At 46.6% G+C, this 20,147-nt stretch overlaps 1 protein-coding gene across 3 annotated transcripts in view; it reads left to right on the top strand.

Annotated features, from left to right (window-relative positions):
- Window positions 1–19,449, top strand: part of LOC115473783 (ras-related protein Rab-35-like) — an 81,760-nt gene extending 62,311 nt beyond the window's left edge. For 2 of the 3 annotated variants that reach the window (XM_030208878.1, XM_030208879.1), the window contains 5 exons: window positions 3,548–3,598; window positions 5,993–6,116; window positions 14,653–14,777; window positions 15,073–15,197; window positions 18,494–19,449. In XM_030208878.1, the coding sequence (XP_030064738.1) occupies window positions 3,548–3,598; window positions 5,993–6,116; window positions 14,653–14,777; window positions 15,073–15,197; window positions 18,494–18,622 (554 nt within the window). In that variant the 3' untranslated portion in view covers window positions 18,623–19,449. The remainder of the gene's footprint in view (window positions 1–3,547; window positions 3,599–5,992; window positions 6,117–14,652; window positions 14,778–15,072; window positions 15,198–18,493) is intronic. The other variant, XM_030208880.1, reaches the window with a different exon arrangement.
- Window positions 19,450–20,147: the final 698 nt, after the last annotated feature.

Raw genomic sequence — 20,147 nt, forward strand, 5'->3', positions numbered from 1 at the left:
CTGGGCATGGAATAAGAACAGAGACAGGGACACAGGACAGTGCTGGAAAAAAGGGGGTGGATAGGGACACTAAGGGGAGAGATGCTGGACAGGACTTATAGGGATGCAGAGAGAAGATGGATAACAGACATGGAGAGAGAAGAAATGTCAAATGAGCAGGAGATCCAGGAAAAGCAGAAGAGACAGACCAAATCAAATGGGGAAAAATAAAATGCTCAAACTACAAAAGTAGAAAAAAAATGTATTTTGATGGAACATATCAACTTTGGAAAATATGCATCTCTGATATTTTGCATTTCCATTTCTGTTTCTTTAGTATTGCTGTATATGCAGAGTCATTGAGTTTTCCAGTTCAGATTTTTGCCTTCCTATCTCTATTACTGGTCTGTGATTCCTTGTTTCATATTTATTGGTCTGTCTGTGTGTTGCATGTGTGAGCAAGGTGCATTATCCTGCTAGCATGTAATTTGTTTAGAGATCTGTAGCTGTGCCATTTGTTCTGTTTTCTCACTAGATAGTGTATTAGGGTTTTAAGGTCAGTTGTAATATTTACAGTGCCGCCTTTTTACAGATAAGGTTGTTTCTCTTTGTGTCATGGGAGTTAGTGCTGTTATGGTACAGAGTTTGTGCTTAGTATTTTGCAGTGGAGGGGTTGTGTGTTGGCCTTACTGAGGTGACTTCAAAACTTTAATTTAATTTTAGTTTTGTCATAACATCAGGGTTTGTGAAATAATCATCAAATGTACATACATGTGTCAATTTTTCTTCTGACATGGCAACTCTAGTGGGGACATTTGGCTGTAGAGGGGCAGGGTGATGGAAGAGTGCAACAATAGGTGTGGCAAGGGACTTTTGAGCAGGACAGTGTTGGGTTTTTCTCTGCCAAAAAGTTGGCAACCCTACCTGCTGAGAGTTCCCTAGATTCTCTTTGGCTTGCTATAGCTGATTTAGGGAAAACTTTGCTACCTGTAAACGTGTTGTGATTTTTCTCGTTAGTGAAATGTCTTTTGGGGAACTTTGCACTGTTGGTGCCATTGAGCCCCTCTCGGTTGGCACATTTATTGAGTCCCCTGTTGTAAATGTCACTACACGTTGTAAATGTCACTACACCACTGAGTGAAAATCTATGAAACAATGCATGTTATCTTTCCTCCATTTTATAATACAAGTTGGATAGCGAAGAGCAAGTTGGTAAGCAAGAAATAGTGAAGGAAGACTAAAGGAAGAGGAGGGTGGCATGACAGAAAAACAAATGACAAAAGTGAAATGATAAATTGTAGCCCGGATCTTGCTCCCCCGCCCCCCTCCCTCTCCTCCAAATGCCAGTCCCAACCTCAGCCTGATCTCTTCTCCTACAACAGTCCTCCGTCCTCACCTTCCTACGTGTCGCCCAGAATTTAAAACTCATCTTACCTCGGGGTCCAGGCGGCCAGTGGCGTAGCCAAGGGTGGGCCTGGGCCCACCCACTTTTGACTCAGGCCCACCCAGTAGCAGCACACCTATGGTGTGGCTGGCAGGGATTCCCAAGCCCTACCAGCTGAAAACTCCCAACAACTGTCCCTCCTGCATACCTTGGAAATAGCAGATGGCATGCAGGTGAGACAAGGAAAGACCAAATAACCTGTGGGACAGGGAGGGGTTCTTCTGCCCACCCATCTTGGGTCTAGGCCCACTCAAAGTTGGGTGTCTGGCTATGCCCCTGCCGGTGGCAGCAGTGAAATGCAAGCAGGCTCGGTGCTTCAGCCTTCCCTTCTCTTTCAGCTCTGGTCCCGCACTTGTGGAAACAGTAGATGAGGGCGGGACCATGCCTCTCTGGGGCAGGAAAGAGCCCCCTCTTTCCCCCCGGCAAATCTGCAGACTGTGTTGCTTCCGGTGCCACTTCAATGCTAAGAGTTGAAGCAGCGGTCTTGCGAGACTTCCGTAGAAGTCTTGCACAGGGGGCGGGGCAGGGTGTGACAGGGGGCGGGGCATGTGTTCTCTCTTTTTTTTTTTTCCCCCATGGGGCAAATATGGTAACCCTAACCATATAGGTAGTGCCATTCTGGTCGGGATTGCTCCTGCCCCATTTAAACCGGGGGCTGAGATAAGGAATTGCAAAAGGATAAAGGAAGTGATTGTTTTGCCTATTGGGTGTGCAGTGCCTTAGACTGGCAGCTACTGTTTTGTAATACGGGAAGGGGGTAAGCTCTGGAGCTGACTGTAGGTTGTTTGTATTGGTATTTGTACTCACGTGAGTTTGTTGTGGGCCAGAGGTTCCCCATTCCTGCATTAGCCAGGGCCTGTGTCTAAACATGCTGGGGCCCAGGGCAGAATTTTTGGAAGGGGACCCTAAAGCCCACCAACAGACACTATCTCCTTCAGATTTAGGCAGGCTTGAGGCCCCCTGTAGCTTAAGGGCTCAGGTCAACTGCCCTGTTTGCACCCCTTCAACCTCAGGCCTGGCTTTAGCCAGAAGGTGTTGGTATTCATCTCAGTCCAGCTACAGCTTTATGTGGGTAAGTCTTGTTGACTGGAAGGCTGTCCTGAAGTTTTAACATCAGATATATTTGGTGGCAGGACAGGTTTATTTGACTAAGTCCAACTGAATATCTGGATAAGTAGCCCACGTGCTCAATATCAGCCTCAAAGATTTTAATGTAACTATGTAAAACTGTAAAAGAGCTTTAAAAAGTAACTGTGTACTTAATAAACACCATAAACCAGACACTTTTTAAATATAGGACATAATAGCAATTAAGGACTGCATAGTAACTCTAGTCTGACACTGCTATCAAACTGCCACTGCTACTGCCCCATGTGAGCTGAGGTTGTCTTGGTCTCTGTTCCACTAGGCCACTAGCCCAAGGCTGCTGTTGCCAATGCTTGCTTCTCTGGCTCATGGAAGAGGTAGGAAGCGGGACGAAAACAGGACAGCAAGGAAACTGTGCATGTGTGTCTCTTCCTCTTACCCAGTTGCTAATGCTGATACAGCAGCACAGGGGAAAACTGAAGTCAGGATTCTATCAGCAGTTCAGCATTTGGGTCATGACCTGAGGATGCAGGGAGAGAAGATACAGATAAGTTGCAATAAGGGCCTGATTTTTATTGAGCTTTTCTTCCTAGTGTAGGCACAGAATGGGAAAACAGCCTTAGCAGGTCAGCCAGGTCATAAAGCAGTTGCAGCAGACCTCTAAGAGCAAACATCTCCCACACCCAACCTGCTTATCAGCTTCACTGGGGACAACTGGATGAGGGAAAGCTGGCTTCTAGATCCAAAGAAAATTTGTCAAGGCCAGCTTCATTCTCTGTAGTCTACATTTTGTGGTCTGATATGAAACATTCACTTACAATGCAGTCGAGTATCTTAGACCCCCAAAAGTCTCTGTTATTTGGGGTCTACAAGTATATTAAGTTGTTTGGGTTGGTGGAGGGGGGTTCGATGTTTGTTCTCTGTCCTTTGAAATACTATAGTTCCTTTTCTATTTGTGCGAGTGTGAATGGAGGTATATCAAAAATCAATAACCTAACCTTGTGTTTGCTGACTAGTGTTTTTTTTTTCTTCTAACAGGTGTTGGTAAAAGCAGCCTTTTACTGCGGTTTGCTGACAATACTTTTTCTGGTAGGTGTGATTATTTTTTTTCTGCTATTCTTAACCAAGTTCATGACAGAGGGAAGTGGATAGGAGGAAGAGCCACATGCTTGAAGAAAAGGCATTTCTCAATAGATGAACAGAATGCATGTGGAAATGCCGAGCTCATTGAGGATATGCCCAAAAAACAAGGTGGGCTGGTGAGGTGGATGTCATTGAGACAGAAGGGAGTGTAAAGGGCCACAGATGGAGTCAAAAGGTGGAGACAAATTAAGAGAAAGCTGTTTATTCAATGACCGGACACGGCTCATGTTGACGAATCCCTGTGTCAGGGGTCAATGAGATAAAATTACAGCATGGTGTGGTGTCCCTTAGGTGTCTCCACATCCAAAAGCATCAAGTATGAATACAAGTGAAGAAACTTTGTCTCTACAGTCTGCTGTTGAGCTTCCTGTGTGTCATGACTTTTTTGTGTTGATGTTTCCCTCTGACCTGCTTGTTGGGGTGGATGTCATTTGACAAACGCTGATCAGCAGTGTTGTGAGCTCGCATGGGTAGATATTTGGCAGCTCTACTTCAGCTCATTGGATCCAAAGTGGCCCCGATTTTTTTTTTTTTAATTAGACCACTGGCCTAATGCAATTCAGAATTTGGCACTTAAATTTAGGTCAACACAGAAAAGAAACAAGTGGAAACACAACTTCAAAAGATCAATCCAGGACAAGAGGTGAGATGCTCCAAAACAAACTTTATTGAGGACCCAACACGGTCCGTGTTTCGGTTTTTAAAAAAACCTTCATCAGGGGTCAATCAGTAGTTGCACAGGAGATATATTGACAGACAAAGGAGCTCGTAATAATGTAGTCTCTTGTATAAAAAGTGTTGCCTCGTACCAACAGTATCAATCTGAAATGGTACCATTTCAGATTGATACTGTTGGTACGAGGCAACACTTTTTATACAAGAGACTACATTATTACGAGCTCCTTTGTCTGTCAATATATCTCCTGTGCAACTACTGATTGACCCCTGATGAAGGTTTTTTTTAAAAACCGAAACACGGACCGTGTTGGGTCCTCAATAAAGTTTGTTTTGGAGCATCTCACCTCTTGTCCTGGATTGATCTTTTGAAGTTGTGTTTCCACTTGTTTCTTTTCTGTGTTGGACTTTTTTACGGTACTTAAATTTAGGTGCCACTTGCTGTATGGCAAGTGTAACTGGGTGCACCTAAATGAAGTAGTTAGGTGCCTAACTGATTCAATAAAGTACTTATATAGTCGGAAGCCCATGACCTGCCCATACCCCTCCCATGTGAACACCCCTTTTGCAGTTACTTACGTAGGTGCCTAACTGCTCTTTCACCCTTTTTTTGGTGCTTAGCTTCTGTTAACTTCTATTTGAGCACCTAACGTTTTGCACACTGTATAGAATTAGGGAGTAATTATATGAGATATCAGTTTGTTTGGGAGGCTGAAAGAGTTTATATGTATTTGGAGGGGGAGGGTTGGATAGGGTTTTGGACTTTGAGATAGAAAATATGTCTAGAAATGTGGGAAAAGGTGTCAATGTACGAGGGGGAGATATTTTTGAGGAGAACTAGGAAGGTATGTTGTCTGGAATAATAACTGAGTGCTCTGGTCACTTTGCTTCCTGGGTAATGATCCAGGGTCAGAAGGAGAAATAAATTCCCTATTAAATAAGAACCCTACTACCTCACATTTAATACTGCACTTTATTAAACAATCTAGTAGAAGTATCTATTGCATCTGAGACTCAACCTGGAATGGAGGGCTGACTCTGCCCCATATCACTGTGTCTTAACTCCAGCAGAAGGCCTTCACTTTCACTGCCCCCCTTCTGACTTGTATAAGTGATGTGAAGGATGTAGTCCTTCCCTTGGCAATTGGGAAGGCCACCTCAAAAGGGATAGCAAAGATACCGCAGAATGACAATGAAATAGAAATCTTGGACTGTTTTTTTTTTTTTTTTAAATGTCATTGGACAAGAGATTTTTGCTCTTTGTTACCCATGGCTTAATTTGTCATTTTCTTAGTGTGTATACCACTGACAAGCATCAGATTGTGACCCCCCCCCCCCCCCAAAAAAAAAAAAAAAAAAAAAGAAAATCAACTTTAAGCAATGAAACTACACTTCTTTATTCCTTTGCAATTTGCAAATATAAGCTAAAGTGTTCTGGGCTAGTGAACTAGGAAGAGACCCCCCCCCCCCCCCCCCCAGAAGATATAAAATTTGCAATTTGCAAATATAAGCTAAAGTGTTCTGGGCTAGTGAACTAGGAAGAGACACCCCCCCCCCCCCCCCCCACCCCAGAAGATATAAAATTATTTAGAATGACATGGGATGTATATTTGCTATGCACAGATTAGCCCATGTAGGTTCTGGTTGTTTTTTCGCCCTCTGCAGGGAGCTATATCACTACGATTGGAGTGGACTTCAAGATCAGGACGCTAACAATAAATGGAGAGCGAGTAAAGCTGCAGATCTGGGACACTGCTGGGCAAGAGCGCTTCCGCACCATCACTTCCACGTGAGTCTTGGGCTCCAGGATGCAAGGACCATCACCCACACAAACTTCCATCCCTGAAAGCTACTCTCCATAACTGCTCTACCACCTTGCAAACTGTCCATCCCTAAAAAAATACCCCCCCCACACACACATACACACAGGTGTTCCACTACCCCACAAACCAACCATACCCTACCATTGCCACACAAAGGGCAGTACTAATATAAACACACAATCACAACCTACACACATACACATATCCTGCAATGCACCCATGTACTGTTATAGTGTGGTTGAATATTAATGGGGGAGGGGGTCTTTTACTAAAGCTTAGTTCGAGTTATCTGCAGCAGAGCCCATGTTATTCCTGTGGACCCTGCTGAGGATAGCTCGAGCTAAGCTTTAGTAAAAGAACCCCTATATGAGCCATGCTCTGCATTCTTTCCCTACTTGTTGGGTAAAAGCACGTTTATTTGGTGATCTTCCAAAAGTAAAGTATCTGTCCTTTCTTCAGGCAAAAGCTATAGATGACTCAAAATATAGAGATCTCCTTTAGACTTTGCTTCCTTATTCTTCTTGGCTGGTGATTCCTGTTTAAGTACCCTGTTCTCTCTTTTTATGCTGACACTCCATTGTATGGAAATAGGCTTTAGGGAATCCACTTGCTCTCCTCGCCAAGAGTGCAAATATGAAAATAAATGATTCAACTATATATTAAATAACACACCAGCTAGGGGGGTTGGCAGTGCACCTGGGTGATAGACCTCTTCTCACCACAGTACTGGGTCCTCAAGCTGCAGGGCAAGAATGTACCTGGATATCAGGTCCCTCCTACGATCTTGAATGCTAGCTGCTCTTTCCCCAGTGTGTCTCTCCCCGGGTATTATAACCTCTGTTATTTCCCTCTGTTTCTTTTTTTTCTCTTGTTGTGCACTTGTGATTCAAGCCTAGCGGACTTTTGGGTGAACTGCTATCTTAAATGAAGTGGCAGAGTTAGTCACATCAGATGCAGCACCAAGCCTGTGCTGTGGCCCAGCTATGGGTTCAGTCAGCCTCTCCTACATTCTCGGCCTTCTTTAGCCTTTGGTTCGGGTTGCAAGGCCCTTTAATAGTTCCCTCCAGTTAGGGAGAGAATGACGTCTGCCTGTTTTAGTGGGGGGGGGGGGGGGGGGGGGGCTTAGCCAAATAGTCTGCTAAGGGGGGAAAGTTTTGTTTCTCCTTTCTGTCAGTACACGAACCTGCTCATTCCTTGTCATCAAGCAGATGAATCCATTACGAATGGGTTGTGTCCACCTACAAGCAGGGGGAGATAGAGAGCACTGAAAACCATAGTGCCTCTTGGCCAGCTAGCTCCATCTGCCTCTCAGTATTCTCTATCTCCCCAGCAGGGTTGGACGCAGCTTATTCAGCTCCTTCAGAAATCTGCCTGGGGTGGCTCCTGTGCTTTAGCCAGTTGTAGCAGGGGTGTTGTGGCTGGTGGTGCCCACTTAAAAGGCACATAGGTTCGCCCTCTCCCTGCCTTACCCGGCCCCCTATGTAGATGCAGGCATATAGGTTTGCCCTATCCCTGCCTTTCCCACACTTTTCTATATGGATGCAGGCACATTGGTTCGTCCTTTCCATGCCTTTCCCACTCTCGTGAACCTCCGGAGTGCCTCTGAAGCTGTTGCCTCTAACTTTCCTCACAGCGTTTAAAAAAAAAAAAAAAAAAAAAAAAAAGATGACGTGCTTTTTAGCGCTGCGATTCTGAGGCTTCCTTCTGTGCAGCGTGACCGGAGCTCTGGGACTCGGTCTGGTGAGGTAAGAGAGTCTTGTAGCTCCTCCGGGGAGGGCCCGCAATCGGGACGTTTTTGGCGCGAATCCGCCATTTTGAATTTTTCTGCCGTTTTCGGCGATGGCTGCGGAGATTGTTAAGCACTGTTCACATTGTGGCAAGTGCAGAACCGCAGTGGGGCTCTGTAAATCGTGCTCTTCAGACGTCAGGGCTGGCCCGAGCATGGCGAGCGATGTTTCTTCCTGCTCGGTGGAGCTGGCAGCGGGCGCCATCTTGGATGTGCCGCATGGCTCGACCCCCACAGGTGCGGAGGGGTCTGAGGCCAGAGGGGAGCCTCAGATGGAGGCTACCAGAGGAGCTGCTTACCCCAGATTGGAACCGGGAGGCCAGGGTGAGCCTTTCTCCCCTGAGTTTGTGTTGCTTTTACATAAAGCGTTCATGTTAGAGCTCTGCCGCAGATATCTGACTCTGTGTTGCTACCTTGTTCCCCTCCAGTGGAGACCGGCCCGGGATTGCCGTCAGGCATTTTTTCCCCAGACAGTTGGCCACAAGACAAGCGCAGAAGGGTAAATTCCCCTTCAGAAAGTGGTGCATCCCCCTTCCCCCCCCCCCCCCCCCCCCCCCCGTGGTCGGGCTGTGGGGATTCTGAGGGGTCTGGCAGGCCTTCGTGGTCCGAAGAGCCAGAGGAAGGTGTGGGATTGCCACTGGATGCAGATGATCCCACTGCGGTTAGGATTTTCCACCACGAGGAGCTGCCAGTGCTTTTTTCTGGTGCCTTGCAGGCCCTCTCTATTGAAGATCCTGTGATGGGCGAAGCCTCTTCTGGTAATCCGAGGATGGCAAGTACTAAGAAGCCTGCTCGAGCCTTTCCTTTGCATGACTCCATCCAAGAGCTTATTTCGACTCAATGGGCTGACCCTGAGGGGCCTTTGAAAGTTGCCAGGGTAATGGGGCACTTATACCCTCTCTGTGAGGAGCACTTGGCACGCTTGGCCATGCCTAAAGTGGATGCCCTAGTCACGGCTGTGACAAAGAAGACTACCCTCCCAGTAGAGGGAGGGGTCGCCCTGAAGGACATGCAGGACCGACGGCTGGAATCAGCAATGAAGCGGTCCTTTGAGATTTCAGGCCTAGCCTTAAGGGCATCTGTGTGCAGTTATGCTGCTGGAGCCTGCCTTGCTTGGTTGCAAGAGGCAGTGGAACAGCCCGGAGATGGAGCGGAGCCCCTTGCAGAGGTGGCACTGTGGATGGCGTCGGCCTTGTCATTTTTGGCTAACGCCCTCTGTGATCTGGTCAGAGCTTTGGCTAAACAGATGGCTGTGACGGTGGCTGCTCACCGCCTTTTATGGCTACAGCATTGGGCGGCTGACATGGCCTCTAAGCAAAGGTTGGTGAAGTTGCCTTTCCAGGGCCTTCTCCTATTTGGTGAGGAGTTGGAGAAAATTGTCAAGGTCCTGGGGGATGCTAAACACCAGCGCTTACCCAAGGATAGGCCACAGCCTTCTTCCAAGGGTCAGGCGGTTCCCTCCTCTTCCAGACCTCGCTTCCATGAAGCTCGAAGGTACCGTCCGGTGCGTTCTGCTGGGTTTACTTCATGTGCCCGCTTTCAGCAGAGGAACTCCTTTCGCTCGGACAAACGTTCCGCAGTGACCGGCTCAAAGCCTGGAGTTCATGGGCGACCCTTTCAATGATGGTGCGCCGGCCCACTCCTCGATTCCTGCAGTTGGAGGACGTCTTTCCCTCTTTCTCGAGGAATGGGTCAAGATTACCTCAGATCAGTGGGTTTTGGACCTGATCAGAGATGGCTACAGATTAGAATTCAATGCCCCGGTGAGAGACGTGTTTGTGGAGTTGCGATGTGGCTCTGCCGTCAAACGGGCAGCAGGAGAGGAGACCTTGCAAGGCTTGCTGCACCTCGGGGCAGTGGTCCCTGTGCCTCTCACCGAGCTCGGCTACGGCTGTTACTCCATTTACTTTGTGGTGCCGCGTAAAGGAGGGTCTTTTTGGCCCATACTCGACTTAAAGGAAGTCAACAAGTCACTAAGAGTGCGGCATTTTCGCATGGAAACCCTGCGCTCCGTCATTGCAGCGGTACAGTCGGGAGAGTTTCTCACATCTCTGAACCTGAAAGAAGCCTACTTGCACATTCCTATTTGGCCCCCGCACCAACGGTTTCTCCGGTTTGCGGTGTTGAGAAAACATTTCCAGTTTCGGGCCTTGCCTTTTGGCCTCGCCACAGCTCCCCGAACCTTTTCCAATGTAATGGTGGTAGTAGCTGCCTTTCTCAGGCGAGAGGGTATCCGGGTTCACCCGTACCTCGACGACTGGCTCATCAGAGTGGACTCTGCAGAAGAGAGTCATCATGTAACAGCCAGAGTGGTCTCAGTACTTCAGTCTCTGGGCTGGGTCGTCAATATACCCAAACGTCACCTGACCCCCTGTCACTCTAGAATATTTGGGGGTCTGGTTCGACACAGCCTCAGGGTTTGTCTTTCTACCCGAGCAAAGGCGGTGCAAGCTTCAGAACCAGGTCCATCTGCTCCTGAGGATGCCTCGCCCACGAGCTTGGGACATAGTCCAGCTGTTGGGGTCGATGACAGCCACCTTGGAAGTGGTGCCATGGGCAAGAGCGCACCTGAGACCTCTGCAGTGTTCCCTGCTTCATCGATGGTCTCCAATATCTCAGGATTACCAGCGCAGACTCACTTGGCTCCCTGCGGCCCGGCTCAGTATGGAGTGGTGGCTCTCAGACAGAATGCTGTGGCGAGGAATGCCACTAGTGCTCCCCGATTGGTGCCTGGTGGTAACAGATGCCAGCCTGAAGGGCTGGGGAGCACATTGCCAGGGAAGGCATGCCCAGGGTCTCTGGACATCCGAGGAGTCGGAGTGGTCCATCAATCGCTTGGAGTTGAAAGCGATATTCCAGGCGCTTCTGGCCTTTCACACGACCCTGGAGGGACTGGCTGTCAGAGTTCTGTCAGACAATACGACAGCAGTGGCCTACATAAATCGACAAGGCGGCACTCAGTGCAGAGCACTGGCCGCGCAGATTTGCCACTGGGCCGAGCTATATCTGCAGTTTTTGTCAGCAGCTCACATTGGTCAGAGCAACGTGCAGGCCGATTATCTAAGCAGGCAACAAATCAACCCAGTGGAGTGGGAACTGGCAGACGAAGTGTTCCTTCAGATCTGAGCCAAATGGGGGACGCCCGTAGCGGATCTTATGGCGTCAAGTGCAAATGCCAAAGTCCCGTGCTTTTACAGCAGACGGAGAGATCCTCGCTCGGCGGGGTTGGATGCCTTGGCTCAACCCTGGCCTCAGGGCCTCCTGTATGTGTTCCCTCCTTGCCCCTTGATAGGGCGAGTACTCCCGCGGATTCGGCTACATGACAGAGAGGTGGTTCTCATTGCCCCGGATTGGCCCAGGCGGCCGTGGTATGCGGACCTCCGGCGGATGCTGGTGGAGGCTCCTCTTCCTTTGCCTCTGGTACCGAACCTGTTGTCACAGGGGCTAGTAACCATGGAGGACGCCTTACGCTTTGGTCTTACGGCATAGCTATTGAGAGGGCGCAATTGAGAGACAAGGGCTATTCCAATAAGGTCATCTCCACTCTCCTTCAGGCCCGCAAGCGTTCCACTTCCATTGCCTATGCCCGGATTTGGCGCCAGTTTGAGGCTTGGTGTGCTGCTAAAGCGATTACACCCATGCGGGCTTCTGTCTCGCCGATACTTGACTTTTTGCAGGATGGTTTCCAAAAAGGCTTGGCCTATAATTCCCTGCGTGTTCAAGTGGCAGCCTTAGCATGTTTTCAGGGGAAGGTGGCTGGCCTCTCCCTGGCTGCTTATCCGGATGTGGCACGGTTTCTTAGAGGGGTGCTTCGGCTCCGTCCTCCTGTGCGGGCGCCGTGTCTGGCCGGGAACCTGGGGTTAGTTTTAAAGGCCCTTCAGTGTTCGCCCTTCGAGCCGCTTAGGCACGCTTCGGAGAAGGATGTGACCCTAAAGACAGTCTTTTTGGTGGCCATTACATTGGCAAGACGGGTGTCTGAGCTCCAGGCGCTGTCCTATCGAGACCCATTTCTACAATTCTCAGAGTCCAGAGTTATGGTACGTACTGTGCCTTCCTTCCTGCCTAAGGTGGTTTCAGTGTTTCACCTAAACCAGCCTATTTTCCTGCCCTCCTTTTCTAGAGAGGAGTTTCCGGAATCTTTTGGGCAGTTGCACCTTCTAGATGTGCGAAGGGCTCTGTTGCAATATCTGCACATGTCAAATGCTTTCAGGACCTCTGATCACCTTTTTGTTTTGTTGTCAGGTCCTCGCAGAGGGTCTCCAGCGTCTAAAGCTACTCTGGCTCGTTGGCTCAAAGAAGCTGTTTTTTCAGCATAGCCTCCGCCTGACACCTTTTAAGGCACATTCCACAAGAGCGATTTCCTCTTCTTGGGCTGAAACTGGAGCACTCTCTCTTCAAGAGATATGCAGTGCAACGACATGAGCACCTAAGCTCTCATTTGCCCGACATTACAGGCTGGATGTGGCTTACAGGAGGGATGCACATTTTGGGGCACAAGTGCTGGCGCGTGGTGTGGCCTGTTCCCACCCTATCTAGGGATTGCTTTGATACATCCCATTTGTAATGGATTCATCTGCTTGATGACAAGGAAGGGAAAATTAGGTTCTTACCTTGGCAATTTTCTTTCCTTTAGTCATAGCAGATCAATCCATGAGCCCTCCCTGATTGATTTGTTTGATTGATTGATTAATGTTGTTTTGGGTTCAGTTTTTCCTGTAGATATGTTCCCTCATTGGGAGAAGTTGGAAAACAGTCTTCAGAATTTCTGTTCTGTTACAGGAGGTTGAGTTCATCCCTCCTTTGAATTACTTCTCCTGTTATGGGGCATTCGTTCGCTGTGAGGAAAGTTCATGTTATTCTACTTTGCGGTGTAACACTGCTTTGGAAGCTTCAAATACTGAGAGGCAGATGGAGCTAGCTGGCCAAGGGGCACTATGGTTTTCAGTGCTCTCTATCTCCCCCTGCTGGTAGGTGGACACAACCCATTCGTAATGGATTCATCTGCTATGACTAAAGGAAAGAAAATTACCAAGGTAAGAACCTAATTTTCCCGTTCACAGTTCTAACACACGGTGTAGTACATCGGCCCCTCGGTTCCTTCTCTTCCCTTCCCTTAGAACTTCAAATCTACCCGTCCTGTTAACAGGGATTCTCTCTTCATCCTCTCCCTATGTAGTCTAACCTGATCATCAGGAGAACAGTGCTGATGGCCCAGCACTTCTAAGACAAAAAAAAAAAGGAGAAAGCAAAGACCCTATGAAGATTATCAAACAAGTCCATAAAAAGTAGGGGTGGAACAAGGATATCCCAGAAGGAACACCAGAGGTAGAAAACTGTATCATGAATTCTTTAATAATAAAAATGTATAAATAAAAACAAAACACAAAACAATGCCCACCAGAAGATATAAATTGCAGAATACAAATGGACTTGACACAGAACTGTGTTTTGGAGGGAGTCCACGTGCCTTGGGAGTCACAAAATCTGATCAGTGAAGTGCTGAAGCTAATGTACTGTAGATACCCTCAATAGTGGCAATTATAACATAAAAGAGAATAGCAACACGGCTGCCAAGACTGAATAGCACTCTTACTTTTCCTACTCTTGGCACCTCTTCCTCCAGCATAATTCAAATTTACAGATCAGAAGTTTGATCCATGAAGGAGAAATTTTGGTGGTAGGTGACTAGAAGTGATAGACCACCAAAGCTGCCCTTCTGCTGTCCTGGTAGTAGTGGAGAGAGGAGCAAATCTTTGGTCCCCCAATCCTCATCAGGAGGATGATGCATCCCTTAAACTGGCTTGGAGAAAAATAAATAAATCATGTGCCTTTGTCTTGTGTCCTTGTGTATTAGATTGTGTCTGAGTGTATTTATGTGTGTGTGTGTGTGTGTGTGTGTATAATTGTGTCTGTGGGATACTGTTTTTTAGTAGCTATATTTGCCTTCATATTAATCTGGATTCTTTACCGTCTGTGATACCTATTACTAGGTCAACATAAGAATGATGATCATCATCATGAACCCAAGTCTACACAAGTCTTCATATGTGGCCATTGAAGTTCTGCATTTTCAATTGAAATGAATTTGAAACCAAATTGATGATTCAAAACTGACTTCAAGACTTGTTTTATGAGAACTGAAATCAGGATGGGACTCTATGGGCCTCCTGTTTCAACTTTGCAGGAACGTGATGTTTCACCATTCTTGCCCTGAGTGATTCCTCTCCTTCCTCTCATGCTGTGATCTATGAAGAAGCAGGAAATGGTAGAAGGAGAAGACAGCCTGTTGTCTGTGAGCCTTAAGTTGCAATGTCTTTCAGTTGTTGAGATTTTCTTGCAATGAAGAGATAATTTGACAACAAAACAACTGTGTTAAAATTTAAACTTTCTTACCATGCTGGAAATTGCTTCTTTTTAAGAAATAATACAGTCCCATCCTCCCCACCCCACAATCCAAACAAATGTACAGGTTTGGCAGCATCCTACAGGGTTTTCGCATGCAGGTGAAGAGCACAGGAAGCAGCATTGTAAGCCTCACTCATCCACTGCTCCAACACATAACAGTTCAGCAGTATATGAGAAAATGTCCTTTCTGTTACACTAGTGCCCTCTACTGCCCAGGATGATTGAACTTTTTCCTCGGATATGTGTATCTCCATGGATGCAGTGAACCTCACCCTTTCCTTTTTGTTCTTTTTTCGTCACTTCTTTTGCAGATATTATCGAAACACACATGGCGTCATCATAGTCTATGATGTCACCAGTCCAGAGTCCTTTGTGAATGTGAAGCGCTGGTTGCATGAGATTGGGCAGAACTGTGATAATGTCTGTAAAATACTGGGTGAGTTGTCAATGTGGTTTATATACTCCAGAAGAAAACCCACCTATATACTCTTAATACAAAACCTGTCCACTTCTTTATCTTATCTTTTGCTTCATCTCTCATTCTCTTCCCTCACCCAGACCCGTTTCTGACTGAGGGCTCATCTCCCAGTATGCTGTGTCTGGAGAAATTAATGCTGTAGTAACTGACTTCTCTCTGTCCTCACATGGGAATAAGAATGTCTCTTATGCATTTTGCATACTTTCTCTGTTTGACCTTATTTTTTGATTAAACTGTCTGTCTCTGATCTCAGTAGGGAATAAGAATGATGACCCATCTCGGAAGCAAGTTGAGACTGCTGATGCAAAATGCTTCAGTGAACAGATGGGTGTGCGGCTCTTTGAAACTAGTGCAAAGGAGAACTCGAATGTAGAGGAGGTATGCGGGAAAGATGCAATTTGGGGGCTAAGAAAAAAAAGCAGATGCTTAAAGTTTAACGGTTTTTATTCAGGATCAAAATAAAATATGTCCAGAGGAAGTGACATCACGCTAAAAAATGGCGGACTAAAAACGGAGCTCCGAGCCAGCAGCCAGAAAACAGCATAAAAACGATAGAACCCCCAGGCGAGCGGTGGAAAATCAGTTCTGTGAGTGAAAGGAGAAAGCGCCCTGAGGCGGGTAATGCCACTTGCGAAGCCAAGGATCCTGAATATTGAGGCATTTGAGGCTTGCCAACCAGCACAGAGCGGGAAAATGCAGGTGGAAAAAAATGGCGCCGCTAAAGAATGGGTGGAGCAGGAACCATCGAGGCAGAAGGCAAAGGGAAGCTTCGAAGCTGGAGCGGAGGTAGATCCGGAAGTATGGGGACAACTATGCAGCTGGTTTCAAGAGATAAAAACGGATCTCAAGGAGGTGAGACAGGACTTTGCCCACCTGCGTGCCGATCTTCGCGGCAAAATCCAGGAATTGGGTAACCGCGTGGCAGAGGTGGAAAATACTATTGAAGAGCAAACAGAGACTCTGAACTCTGTGGAACAGCAGCTAGCAGATCAAAAAAACGGAGACCAAATACCTCACAGAAAAACTTGAAGATTTGGAGAATCGGAGCAGACGCTCTAATATTAGAATACGTGGATTGCCCGAAACACCCGAATATCTCAAATGTGAGGAGGTAGTACAGGCAATTGCGGCGCATTTATTAACTACCCCAGAGAACCCGCAAGACAAGTCAGCAATACGATTAGAGCGTGCGCACCGGGAGATGGGAGTGTGCAAAGCGAACCAGCCTAAAGATATAATAGCATGCTTCACGGACTTCAAAGTAAAAGAACTGGTGATGCGAAAAGCGAGAGCAGCGAGCCCACTTAACATGGGAGAGCTTCCCAATTGAAATATATCAGGACCTATCGGCTGCAACCTTAAAACGACGCAGTGAATTGAAGCCTCTAACAGTAAAGTATTTAGGGGTTCAGATAACACCAAAAATGGAGGACTTATATGAAGTAAATTTCCCAAAGAAAGTAGCAGAAATATTTGCAGAAATGGACCGCTGGGAGGGATTGAACATTTCTTGGATGGGACATATCCATGCAATAAAAATGATGTTGCTGCCTAAAATATTATATTTATTTATGGCCCTACCTATACCGATTCCCAAAAGATTCTTTGAGCAATTAAATCGAAAATTTTTTGCCTATATATGGAAAAAAACATCCACCGAGGGTAAGAAGGGACATAATGTATCAGCCCCATGGAAGGGGAGGAATGGGAGTTCCAAACTTTTATATATATTATCAAGCGGCTCAGTTGAGAATATTAGCAGATTGGAATCCATAGGAAAGGAAAAAATGGTTGCATTGGGAGAGGCATGGCTGGGAAGGAGCTCACTGGAGATGTGCTTTGGACAACAGAGAGGGAATTAAGGGAAGTCGGGCGTAGGGTCCCAGTGGGAATCAGTCATGTACTTGCCACATGGTACAAAATTAGGAAACCATGGTTCCCGGAGCGAAAATATTTTTTTACAGACAGCTATCTGCAAGGCCTCAGGGTTTTCATGGGGAGAAACTGAGGGGGTGTACCGTGAATGGGCAAAAGGGGGGTTATATACACTAGGCCAGCTGTGGAATAATGAGAAAATGGTAAGCTTTGAACAACTTCGGGAACAATTTGGGTTACCACTAAGAGGTCAAGTGTTCTATTGCAGTATCCGCAATTTTATACACAAGAGGGCCCGGGAGGAGCTGGACCTAGCAGAAATGGCTCTGGTGAAGGCACGGCGGAGAGGGAATGGACGGGGCTGTGTATCGAGGCTATACCTAGCTCTATCGCAAAGGTCAGATCCCCAAACACGCTATACAGGTAGATGGGAACAAGCAATACAGAACATATACACACAGGCACAATGGAGGAGAGGCTATAGGTATCTTTTTAAGCCGTCAATGGCACAGGCTATGATCGAAAATGGGTATAAAGTATATTATTGGTGGTATTATAGGCCAGACAGGCTATAAAGCATATATCCGGAGACTTTGGATGAGTGTTGGCGGGGATGCAGACTTAAGGGGACATTCATGCATGTCTGGTGGGATGGCCCAAGGATTCAGGACTATTGGAGATCAGTGACAGCACTTATCGGTCAAATCCTCCAGCAGACTTTTCCCTGTAAAGTGGAACATTGTTTACTCAACTTTAAACCAAGGACAGTGGCGGTGGAGCAGCATAGACTTGCATGTCAATATCTCACAGCAGCGAAAATAGTGATAGCGAGAGAATGGAAACAACAAAAGCCGCCAGACATGCAGAGAATCATAAATAAAGTGAACTATTTGTACCTAATGTCGAAATTAACAGCAATGAGGAAGGGCCAGTTGGGAGCCTTTCAAAAGACCTGGCAACCATATGAACAAATGCAATCGCAATCTAACGCCAAACCATGATTCGGTCAAGGGAGGGAGGGGGGTATTAGATTAATAGGGGGGGGAAGGAATTGAGGGTTAGAGTCTGAAGAATATGTTGAATGTATCTGTTAGTGATGTTAAGGGAATATGATGGAGGGGGGAGGGAATCATTACATAGATAAAATGTTATGTTATATTTGATATATTAAAAACTGCAATAAACAAAAGATAAAAAAAAAAAAATAAAATGTGTCCAACATCAAGCAAAAGCAGTTACATCAAACAGCTACAAAACGATGAGCAAGCAGAACAAATAATAAACAAAAACATCTTACAGCAACAACTGTGTAACACATGATCCTCTTTTTGTTGTGATAAATCTCCCACTACCCTTCAGCCTCATAACCCTCTGTACCATTCAACTTTATAAAATATGTTCAAAAGTACCTCCTTCCCCCTTCCCTACCTAACCCCTTACCTAAACTCGCTACTAAGATGACAGGTGTCTGGGTTCTTATGACCCCTGGTCATCTTAAAAGAAGAAATATTAACACACAGTAATCCCAATCCTCCCTCCCCTTCCCAGGCAGAGAAACCCAAACCAGCCCCTAATTTAACAATGCCTTCTTAAGATACACTCTGAAACCTATTCAGCACAGTGCTTCTTGCTTTTTGAGAGATGGAATACAAATAGCATTTAAAGAAGCAGATTCTTAAAGGTGAAAGGGTTTCAACCCAGGACCTCCGTGGTCTGTAGTCATTTCCCACTCTCTCTTCATCTGTTCCACACCAGAATCTGTTAAGGTCTGTGTTAACACTGATATTCTCTTTTGCCAGATGTTTAATTCCATCACCTTCATGGTGCTGAAGGCCAAGAAGGATAATTTGGCACGGCTACACCAGCAGACTGAGGTGGTGAAAATCAACAAGCCAAAGAAGAAGCCGCCAGTAAAGAAATGCTGCTGAGAGGAGTAGCCCCCATGCCCCCAGTGATACAAGTGCAAGAGGAAAGGAGTAACTGCCATCATGCTATGAACTTTAAAATGGATATGCACATCTTGGTGAGGGAAGTGGGACATTCTTCGAGCAGCCATGGTGGTTATTGCTGCTAAACAGGAGCATAGACTACATTGGTGGACAACCACTGAATGCTTCCCCGATTTCTTCCTTTTGGCCATTTTTCCTGTAGAGAAGGAAAGAAATTTTAACCCTGTGAAAGTAGGGGAGTGCAGATTTTTTTGAGGGTGTGGTCTGGTTTTGTGGTAGAACAAGGCAGCCTGTTGGGAAACGGAGAGGGGGCCCTCTGGGGTTCACTGCTGATTATTACTGTGATACAATTTCAGGAATTATCAGGGTCTGTCTCTAGTTGGCTGAAATCAAGATACGTTACGACAGATCAAGATAACTGCATGTTGCACAATGGATTAGATTATCGGAACCATGCTATTAGTTGAGACTGTCATGTGGGGTTAACTACATGAAAAGTAGCTTTTGTTTATTACAAATATCCAAAAGTGATTTTTCAAATCAATTACTTTTGAGTGCCTTATGCATAACATTAGTTTCTCATTTTGAGAATTATGAAATGCCACTGCTGCTGCTCCTCCTTCCTCCAGTTTCAAGGTGTGTGAAATAGAACACTTAAAATGAACTACTAACAAAATAGTAACAATAGAGTAGCTAACAGGTGCCATTGTCTATTATGTATAACTAGCCGTTATGCCCGTTAAAATGGGCGAGATTTCCAGCTACCCTCCTCGCCAGGTCGCCACCAGCCCGGGCCCTCTCTTCACGATTCAACTTACAGCGCCGAAACCGCAGCAGGCAGATCAGCTGAGCTGCTATTGGCCTTCCTTCTCTGCCTGTGTCCCACTCTCGTGTGACGTAACGTTGGCGAGGGCGGGACAGAGGCAGGGAAGGAAGGCCAGCGGCAGCTCAGCTGATCTGCCTGCTGCGGTTTCGGCGCTGTAAGTTGAATTGTGGAGGAGGGGCGGCGGTGGTGACTCCGGTTGGGGGGGGGAAGCGGTAGCGACCTCGGCGGTTCCCTCCCTTCCTCCCCTTCGCGCAGTTTCCCTCTCTGTCCCGCCCCCGTCATCACGTATTGACACGGATGACGGGGGCGGGACAGAGAGGGAGAGTCTCTACTGCGCATTTGCGGGTGAGTACGGTCACTCACAATTTATATGTCTGATTACTGTGGCAGAAGTTGTTACAGAGAGGTGAGTAGAGCTCTAGGAAGGTGTCAGTACTGGAATAAAATATTACAGGCCTGGGGTGAGTATATTGTCAGAGTATGTTGAAACCTGGGCAACATTCATTGTATTCACTGTCAATCAGTGTTTTTGAGTTTGTTTGAGGTATATCCTACAGAAGCCTATACACACTTAAGGTATGTGCTGCCCACAAGAATTCTCTGTTAGTGGTTTCGAAACCTAGTTTATGGTTTTCAGAATATACACAGTGAATATTCATGAGATTGATGTGTGTTCAC

Source organism: Microcaecilia unicolor, chromosome 7 (assembly GCF_901765095.1).
Source record: "Microcaecilia unicolor chromosome 7, aMicUni1.1, whole genome shotgun sequence".
In the NCBI taxonomy this organism is placed as follows: domain Eukaryota; kingdom Metazoa; phylum Chordata; class Amphibia; order Gymnophiona; family Siphonopidae; genus Microcaecilia; species Microcaecilia unicolor.